Genomic DNA, 10,138 nt, shown 5'->3' on the forward strand with positions numbered 1-10,138 from the left:
TTAAAAAAAATACCCCCCCCCCCCCCCCCCCCTTCTATTCCATCGAGTATAACAGGCAGATGGATCTTTTTCACAGGTCTGTCGAAAGTTAAAGCAACTGTTAAAACAACCCCCCCCCCCCCCCCCAAATGGACATTTGCTCCAATGTCGGGGTAATCACAGAATATAATTCCAGTCATAGAATAGGGAGTCGGTGATTGGATTGTTATTCCACAAGATTACACCCTCAGGGCAAACGTGTCGAAGGCATGTATTTACCTAGGTTGGAAAGCAACAAAGGAGTAGAAGTAGAAGGAGGCTGTCTGGAAACGTTTGTTTGCTTTTAAGGGTTTTACGGCGCTTGCAACACAGGTCATATCAGCGCCAGTAAAAAGGAAGAAAATGGGATAGTAAAAAGTTCTAGAATTACAATTAAAGCAGCCAAGAGAGAGTAAGACAAAGGGCAACTGGGAACAAATAGGGATCAATCAGAGGGCATACCACCAATGTACTTAGTTTGAGACTTTTGGGTCATAGTCATATCAGTAACAAGGAAGAGAGAAACACCCAGTGCCTGTGGCACCGCAATGTAAAAAGAAAAAAAATCATAAAAATAATCAAGGCAAACACAAATTGTTCAACTTCTAATGACGTGTGTATTCAGGTGTACAAGTTGTACAGCACACAAAAAAGGCAAAGCCGCATAAAGAGTAACATGCTATTTTAGGAGCCACATCATATAATCATACAAACACGTCACGTACGCGTACAATCTGATACACAAAAGTGGTATAAAAATTGTCAACACTCATTCTACACAGGCACACATTAAAATCATTTATAACCCACTCGCCATACATCCAATATACACATGTTAGCATTTATAGCTACAAACAACATACCTACAGACATACACGCTATATATATACACGTTCACACACCAACGACACACACACACGTCTTTTTTAAAAAACATAATACAAAGCAGGCTCCTGAAATAGATGTTACTGCTTCTTGCCGTCTTGCATCACAAGATAGGTCATGGACTGAGACAGTGAGATATTGATATAATGTCTATCTTTAGTGAAACTTTTAAAATAAAATATATAAAAACAATTTCAGGGTTAAAATTTATTTTATCCAAAGAGACAATGATTATCAGCACAAAATATCATGTAACTGGAAAAAAAAAATATCTTACAAGCCATAATAATATAGGCTATGCATTTTTTAAAAATCTCGTCCGTCTCAGTTCATGGCAATTTTCTATGTAACCTATTTATCAATTTTAATGAAATAGGTAACAAAAGAAAAAAATAATCAAGATATCAAATTAAAAATCACCTCTTGTAATTCAACTGAATTTAAAGAGGGAAAAATTAAATACATTATGATAATTTGTACAAGTGAAATGATAGACATCATTGGGGGTAAAACAGCTGCTGGCTCGAGCTGTGACCCGTTTCGAAATGAACAGTAAATATAATATTATAGATAGTCAAGTCACAATAACATTGAAATTGGCATGGCGCACTTGTTTATAACTGCACTGCTACTTTCGCTTTTATTAGTGCCGCTGTGTTATGATTTATCAAATTCTCTCCTCATCCAGCACACACGAAATTCATCCTCCCTCCCTTCAAACAACAACGGCACTCATTCTTCAATCTACAACACATCCGTTTAATGATATATCGAAACAAAACTTATTTGCCTCTGACAAAACAACCTGACATTTTATAGATAATAAATTAACGATGTGCGATGATGCCGTGTGTATGTTTTTATTCAAGTACCAAACCATTTTTAAAAGAAAATAAGTGGCCCAGGTTACTGAAATGGATTGACGTCATCACGACGAACACCCTACCCGTTGATACTTCGAGAGAGAGAGAGAGAGAGAGAGAGAGAGAGAGAGAGAGAGAGAGAGAGAGAGAGAGACGATAGTAAATCCGTACTCTAGCTGCCGGATAGACGAGCGAGAGGTTAGCTGCCGAATCGGAGGGAGAAAAGTGAAGGCCGTGTAGTTATAAGAATCGAAAAATCGAAATAGGGAAAGAAACAAACCGCGAAGTACCTGGTACTAAGACAAGAGACTTGTAAAAAAAATAAGGAATTAAAACGAGGACTTGTGCATTTAATTCAACAAATGCTGCTGCCTAGGGTTATTGAACGGAGCTTTAAATTATGTTTATCGATTGGTGAAATAAAGAGAGAAAAAAGGAATTAAAAACTATATTGCCTAACACTTGCAAGCAAGCGAAACGAAATAGTGGCGTAACAAAGGATTCGATAAGTACATTTAATTATCAACGAAAAATAGGGTGGAAAAGGGGGGGGAGGGGGGTTATTAACGGATAACATAAAAGAGAACCTATCTCGGGTGACCCGCGAAAAAAAAAATGAGGGAAAGGGGGGGGGGGGGAGGGGGTCACAGAAATGGTTTTTGAGTAGTAGATAAATGGAGAAGGTAATCACAACAAAGGATAGCTGATTATGAAGACAGCTAGCTCAACCTCATCATCGAGGTTATAAAAAATAATATAAATTGGATCCAATTGAAGAAATTAAAAGAAAGCCTAATAAAAAGATAAGAGGGAATAATAAATACTACAATAAATTAAAAGGGTTACAATTAATTTACAGTCATTATGATACAATGCATAAGAGATGGAACAGAAAAAAAGTGCAAAATGGAGGAAATTCAAACAATGGACTAATTATTAATTAATAGCTAACATAACCATCGGAGTGCATAGGCGTAAAATCAATTCTCGATTTAAATTTCTTCCATTTAAAAAAAAGGTAAATTTAAATAATTTTTTTAAAATAATATTAATCAGAGACCCGCAAATTATTTCATGAGAAACACACCAATAAGGCATCTTTCCAAAAAGGCACCACCGTGACATATTTTTCTATTGTACCAATGTGATAGAGTTAGGTCAGAGCCAGCACTTTGAGATAATACTTTTGTTTGTCTATTAGAATTTGTACTTGATGGCGTATGAACTGGTAAACGATAAAATTAGAATCATTATCTGGGCAAATTATAATTACTATCATCATAATAAGTCATTCGTTCACGTTAACCCTTACACGGCGGAACTCAATCCAGAAGTCTCCAGTTTTTAATTAATTTACCTGGCAATGAATGCAGACAAATCTTCACCAAGAGAGGGGTATAGCAACAATGCGGGACTTCTTTATGACAATAAGTCTGAGTCACATTATTTTACTCTATTGGCTTATTAAAAAAAGAAAGTCAAGAATAGATTAGGTACAAGTAAACTCGAATCCCGCCAGTTAAAGGTTAATACGGCGACCAAGCTGAAATTGGTTAAGTTTAAAATGTCAAACGTTGAAAGCACCAAGGGTATCATCCTGTACGGTAATAAATATTTGACCCCAACTGTTAAAAACTTTTTACTCTGTATATTCTTTAACTTTATAAAATTTAATTTGTTTTTGTCTTAGCAGTCAAATACAAACAATGAATGCCCCGAGTGTTATATAAAGTCTCTTCTCCCTTTAAATCAAAAAGCCCCCTGGGTTCTGGTACAAATAATGCCTTCTAAGAAAGCTGTCTTAACACATTTGGTTGGTAAAGGAGAGAAATTATTTTGAGAATTCGGAGAATGTATTGAGAAAAAATGGGTCTCGCACTTTATTACAAATGTGTAATGATACTATACATAAAATGCTGCGTGAATTTAATCCATGAACATGACATGTTAAACACAAAACAGGATGGGGTTAAGAATGAGTTATAATCATTTATTATTTTTTAAAGATTGGACATCAGTTATAACAAACAGATTGGCCCCATAAGGATTAAAAATTCATGACAGATACTAGGTCTATCCGAATCAGAATCACGATCACACCAATAAGAATAAAAACATTTTTGAAATTTGCAAAATTATGTGACATCTTGCAACGAAACGAAACGAAACAAAACGCACCATAAAAAATATAAATAAAATTACGTGCCCCACTACAACTTAAACTGTAGTTCAAGTATTGAGAAGATCGTCAGTTAAAATTCAAATCAATTGAAATAATTCTCGTGGCAGTAATTGAGTTAATACAATATATATTGCAAACAAAATTAAAATAAATTAAACAATGCTAAAATCATACAAGTAGTAGCTTCCAATTGTTTTAACACAAATATAAGCAGAGGACATGAAAGTAAAATGAAAAAAAAAAAATAACTGATGAAGTCGAATATTGTCAACCAAAATGAATTAACTTGCAAACTTAGAAATAATAATAATAATAATAATAAATAAATAAAAAATTTAGATATTTTTAAAAGTAAGATAATGGGGAAATGAGAACAAAGTGAAATTTTTTGTTGAACACTGGAGTGGAAATATTTATATAAATGCCATTAAAAATAATCACATGAAACTGGGCATACGATCAGATCTTCACCACCATCATCCACGTCAATCAATGTCACACTCTTAGTCAAGTTCCATGTACAGCACAGCATACCCATGGAGACTTGGAACTGTGTCATTATCTCGCGGCAAAAAACAAAAAAACAAAAAAAAACAATTTCCATGATTTTCTTTTCTTATTCACAGCACGGAATATTAGGACATAATTCACTTGCATTACTTTATACACAGCACTCTCTCTTTATATAATTCGCACTGGACACTGCTACTGCACATCACAAAATAATTATTTTACCGTTATCCGGGTAAAAAAATAAGGAAAAAAAGTGGGGGGGGGGTTTAACGTTTTTGCATGAGCACCGATGTTTTTTTTTTTTTTTCATTTTCCATAATATCATTAACACACCAAATTAGTGAAAGCTAAGTGATGAGGTGGATGCCATTCAGGTGTGTTGTGATATCCAGAACTAACTAAACTCTCCGTGCTGCCACTGCAATCACTTCCGCTGCTGGAATCTGAACCTGAAGAACTAGTGGAGCCTGTGGACCCTGTTGGCGAGTAGTTGTAAGGGTCGATAGGGCCGATGCCTTGGGAGGAAATGTTGGACGGCCAAAAGTGGGAAGAGCTCACGTATCCACGGTAGTTATCCAGATTCTGGTTACAAAGTGAAGACGAATACGAGTTGTGCTTGGGAGGCCCGTTGTCGATGACTTCGTCCGCGTTGAATACGGAAATAGAACTGAAGATGTCCTGCTCATCTGATTTGTTGTTGTTGTACACGTTTCTAGAAGATTCATTACAGTTACGATTAAAGTTAAGAGCAGAGTTAAACTGGTGCTCCAGCGACTGCAGTTCGTCATTGCCACAGTTGATGTTGACAGTAAGAGAATTGTTGATCTGGGCATTTATAATGTTAAGTTGAGACGATTCTGAAGAGTAAGAAAAATTGTTCTGATCGTTAAGCGTGGGACTAAGAGAAGGACTGCTGCTACCACTACCACTGCTGCCGAGTTTGGGAGTAGTAGTCTCCCCTTTGTCATCTTCGTGAATGAAGTGGCACCTGGGACCGTAAGGACAAAAACCAATAGTATGAAAAGTACGACACAGTTCCGTCTTGTATTTTGGGTGCCGTGCGAGGTTTCTAAGCTCGTGGGAGCCATGGGCGAATTGACATTTATCGCCGTATTTACAAGTACCACTCTCCTCAAAGGGTCGACATAATTCTGTTTTGTATCGGCTGCCAGAACGATCACTGTCACTATCACTCAGGCTTCTGTCCAATTTCCGGTGAGATGATGTTGAGGCAGAATCCTCGTTGTGTTTGGGGACGGCAGATGAGGAGGAAGAGGAGGATGGGGATGAGGAATTGGTGTAGGGGGGAATATAACATGAAAAATAAAGATGATTATCTGTAGATGAATACTGATTGTCCAACTGTACTGAGCCCTCGCTGCTGCTGCCACTGGCGGCACTGCCGCTACTTCCACCTGACAAATTTCTCATTCGGGTTACTTGATAGCTGCTGGTCATACTGCTGATTGTGCTGCGTCGTTCGGGGGGCGGACCAGACTGGTTTTTAAATACTCCCGCTCGTCTCCGTCTCTGAAAAAAAAATAAAAATAAAAGAACATTAAGTTGAGCCAAGTAGCTAAGAAGTCAATCTGCGATAAAACCAAAACAGAAGGCAAGATAAAGGTGATCTGTCCACAATTGAAACGGAAACATAAATTCAACACTAATTAACGGCGAAGGCACTATAGTTCACGTTAATAAAGAATGCATCCAACGACATCGCCAAACCATGCAATTAAAACAACGTTATCACTGCATTGGTGCTTAACCACAGTTCATATTTATACGAAAAAATCTAGGATACTAACAGTTCAAGCGGCCTGTTAGGCGCCCTAAATATCCGCAACTTACTGTCGCCATGTGTGTAATCCAATGGCAGTATTAACTCAGGCAATGCACAAAAGCAGATTAGACCCAAATAAAACGCCAATATCAACAAATCGCGTTAAAGTTTAACCCGAAACAACGATTTTGAAAATGCATGTATTTGAAGTCATTTAGGTCATTTTTTAAATAAGAAAGATTGGCGACTTGCATTCAACAAAATCTGACAATCGGTCAAGGCGACTTCATATTATCATGGTTGCGCTGGTTCAAGGACACGGATACGCATCATGGGAAATAGATTCCGAACACGAAAGACACGCGGCTTGAGCGACGTGCACAAATATTCGCAGATCTGATAACCAAATTCCTTATGGGCTCATTGTTATGAAACGCAAAACTATGCCGGTCAAAAATAAAACCATAAGAAAAAAAAATTAAAGAAAAAAAAAAAAGAAAAATTTTAAAAAAAAAAGGAAAAAAATATAAGAACAAAAAAGCAAGACATAAAAGGGGAAAAAAGAAACACGGGGGGAAGGCAACCAGACAGAAAAAAGGAAACGGGAGTATTTTCCATCTAAGTAACAGGATAATTTTTCAAATATCTTATCGATCCGAGATAGTATGATTTTACGAAATAAAATCAAAGTCCAAGGTAAAACAGCGCCCTCCTCGAAAATAAATAAAATAGTCCTCCTCGAAAATAAATAAAATAAAGTAATATGTAGAAATCATTTCACTTAAAATTAAGATCTATAAAAAAGCCGAAAATAAAAAAATAAAAATGCTATTTAATTACCCACGATAGTATGGTATTAATTTTACACAAGCACATCGAGACCGTCAATATTCTCGCGCCATCATCACAACTCGCCACCGTACAACCCGCTTCAACGTAACTGCAGCACACAGCATGCGGGAAGGGATTTCGCACGGTGCCCTATCCCCGATCCGAGCGATCGCGACAACACGCGTGAACCCAGCAACACTAGACACTAGCTCGATGTCGAGCTGGCCGCTCAATGTTGGTTGACCCAGAATCAGGACAAAGGGAGCTTACGGCTGTTAAGTTTCAGAGACACCTATAGCTGGATTTTACTCGTACCGTAAATTAAAAAAAAAAATCAGTAGGCGATACGGTGACTAGGGCTATTATTTTATGAATCTTATGAAGAGTGGACCTACGGTTGCAATAAGCAGGACTGATATCCGAACGCAATCACGGGCCGGAATTATCGTTTTAAAGTAGTAATGAAAATGGGCGATTGCCTAATTCGGGAACAATTCCATTTAAACGAACCAAAAACATTTTGGTTATTATCAAGCCCGCATACAATGGTTTGGGCCGAAAAAAAAGTACAAAATGAAAACGGTATAGCAAGCTATAAAAATAATTATTGATGACCTGAAGAGAATCGTGCCGAAGATTAAGCCTACTGACGCGTGATTAATGATCTTTTTTTAATCTCCACGCCGCGAGTACCTACCAAAATGCGACATTGCTGTATATTTTACTCCACCAATCCCGTAGAAACTGCAGCAACTTTAGCTATTTATTATTTTTTTATTTAATTAAAAAAGGCCGGTCAAGGTAAATTATGTCGATATTCATAGATCTATTAATATAATTAATATGTACGACGGTAATTCGTGCGAAAATAATAAGAAGGATGAGAAACAGCAAACTTTAAGCTATTTTTTTTTCGGGGGGGGGGGGGGTAATACTTTAGAAAAAGTGCAGACATTTAAAAATGTAGACCGCGACTCAGGAGCCGAAGGACCCGTTCATTCTTATTTATATCATTACGTTGATCGGATAGAATTCAAAATCAAATCGATCGGGTGGGAGGAAAATGGGAAATCTACCCTACATATGAAGCAAGTTCAAGCGGAAAACCGGAATTGAAAATTATTTTTTTTAAAAATAGGTACGAAAAAAAAAATAAGAAATTAAAAAAAAGAAACCCGAGCCGAAGAAGTTCCGCTACTACAACTACTACCAAGCTGGAACCTCAATTTTTCAAAAATAAATTAAAGATTCAAAAATATATATATATGGGAAACGCACACAACCACTCATATTATGAATAGAGAGCCCGAGTTCAAAACCTTGTGGATTTTATTTCAAATTCTATGCAAGTACGGTGAATGGTTAACTCCTTCGGCCCGGGTAAGATTCTATAAATATATCCTGGTGGAATACAGATTTTCTATTCCACGGTCCACGGATTAAGTATATTTTGCTTTACTTTTTTTTCCGTTCAAAAGTGAAAGACAAAATGCCCTTTTATAATTTGGGGTCATTATTTCTTTGATGAGAAATTATACAAGACAAATCAAAAGAAATATTTTTTACAAATGCAGACCGAGCAACAGCTTACGCAAAAACGTTTCAAATTTCAAATTCACCGGAAAAGCGCGTCGTCGGGGTGCAAGTGGAATCCCGTGGTCATGCCATGGCATTCATTTAACTCTACGCCTTTAGTCTAAAGTTAAGATCTAAACATTCAAAAATAACGTTACATTATGCAAATAATAATAATATCAACGCAAGTAAATTGGTTAGACTACCATAATATTAGGCACTATACTATAAAGGCTGATGTCGAGACATACGTTAATATTATGACATTACGTAGTCGTAGTGTCAGGGTGTGCGTGTTGTGTAGTAGAAACCACACTCCGAGCCCACACGGTACTGTTGGAGAACAGGGTATCGGGAGAAATAAACCGTCTCATGATGCCTTAATATTACTATCTAGACACCGGAAAAAAAAAAAAAAGTTGGTTACGAAGAGCTGGGTCAGTGATAGATAACTTTACTTGATTTTTGAAAGTGCGAATTAAACTATTTCAATTTCGTAAATATTATGATACATCTCGTCAAATATAATGAAAATTAAAAAAAACATAAGAACACATTCTTAGTTGGAATAAATACCTGGGCAATAGTTTCTCCAATGTCAAAATGGTTTATCCTCAAGTCACCCGCACACCATGTATCCATTGTGAAGTTAAGAATTTTGAATGTAATCCGTGTAGTTCTCTCCGAATCACCCACCGCACTAACAACACGCTTTTCTGGCGGGCACTTTTAACCCGATCGCGGAAAGGCGGAGCTTAATCCATTGGTCTGCCCCCTTGCAGCAGCGATTGGCTGATCGAATTGTAAACACAGAGTGACCTTGCATGACGTAGTCATTCGCGGGGTGCAAGGTCAGAAAGACCCTTGCGGAGTGGCATGCAACATCCTGAGTCAACCTCTCTCTTTCTCGCGCCTCTCTCACTCCTCTTCTTCTTTTCCGCAACTCATTTTTTCTCTCTCTTCTCTCTCCGTCTTCTCTCTCTCTCTCTCTCTCGCTTGAAACTGCCAGCACGTGGAGTTGTAGAGAAAACAACGCTGTCGTTGAAACGTGAAGACTGAAAATTCGAATAGTTTGTCGTGAGAGGGTGGTCAAAGAATCAAGCAATTATATTTAAGGAAATTAATAAAATCAATTAGTTATTTCTTCTTATGACTTTTTATTGAATTATTTCATTTTGATAGACTTTTCTTCTCCTTCATTTTTTTTTTCGATGGGGGTCGATATTTTTATCATTCGATATCAGTAAAATGGCACTTGTGGAGCCCTTCAACCTATTTAATCCGAATTGTATGTATCGAGCTATCTGTACGGTTTGAAAAAAATCTAGATATGCAATCACTTCGTGTGTCGTTGAACTAATCATGTAATTACTGATAATAACAATGATCATGTATTGTGTGTGTATCTGTGTGTGTGTATCTGTGTGTGTGTGTGTGTGCGAGAGAGAGGGGGGGGGGGTAAAATGGCCAACGAGTTGTTTACCAATG

At 37.2% G+C, this 10,138-nt stretch overlaps 1 protein-coding gene across 3 annotated transcripts; it reads right to left on the reverse strand.

Moving 5' to 3' along the window:
* Window positions 1-612: 612 nt before the first annotated feature.
* LOC144963402 (uncharacterized) lies at window positions 613-9,493 on the reverse strand. Of its 3 annotated transcripts, none has more exons than XM_078897383.1 (2): window positions 9,227-9,493; window positions 613-5,991 (listed from the first exon to the last, which is right to left on the reverse strand). In XM_078897383.1, the coding sequence occupies exons 1-2, from the start codon at window positions 9,290-9,292 to the stop codon at window positions 4,786-4,788; spliced, it is 1,272 nt and encodes a 423-aa protein (XP_078753509.1). In that variant the 5' UTR covers window positions 9,293-9,493; the 3' UTR covers window positions 613-4,785. The 3 variants fall into 3 exon arrangements, with proteins under 3 accessions (XP_078753509.1, XP_078753511.1, XP_078753510.1); XM_078897385.1 differs by having other exon boundaries at window positions 613-8,254; window positions 8,650-9,355; XM_078897384.1 differs by having other exon boundaries at window positions 613-8,254; window positions 8,387-9,355.
* Between the last annotated feature and the right edge of the window lie 645 nt (window positions 9,494-10,138).

Source organism: Berghia stephanieae, chromosome 1, assembly GCF_034508935.2.
Source record: "Berghia stephanieae isolate SIO BIC M18660-M18661 chromosome 1, UCSD_Bste_1.3, whole genome shotgun sequence".
NCBI classification, from domain to species: Eukaryota; Metazoa; Mollusca; class Gastropoda; order Nudibranchia; family Aeolidiidae; genus Berghia; species Berghia stephanieae.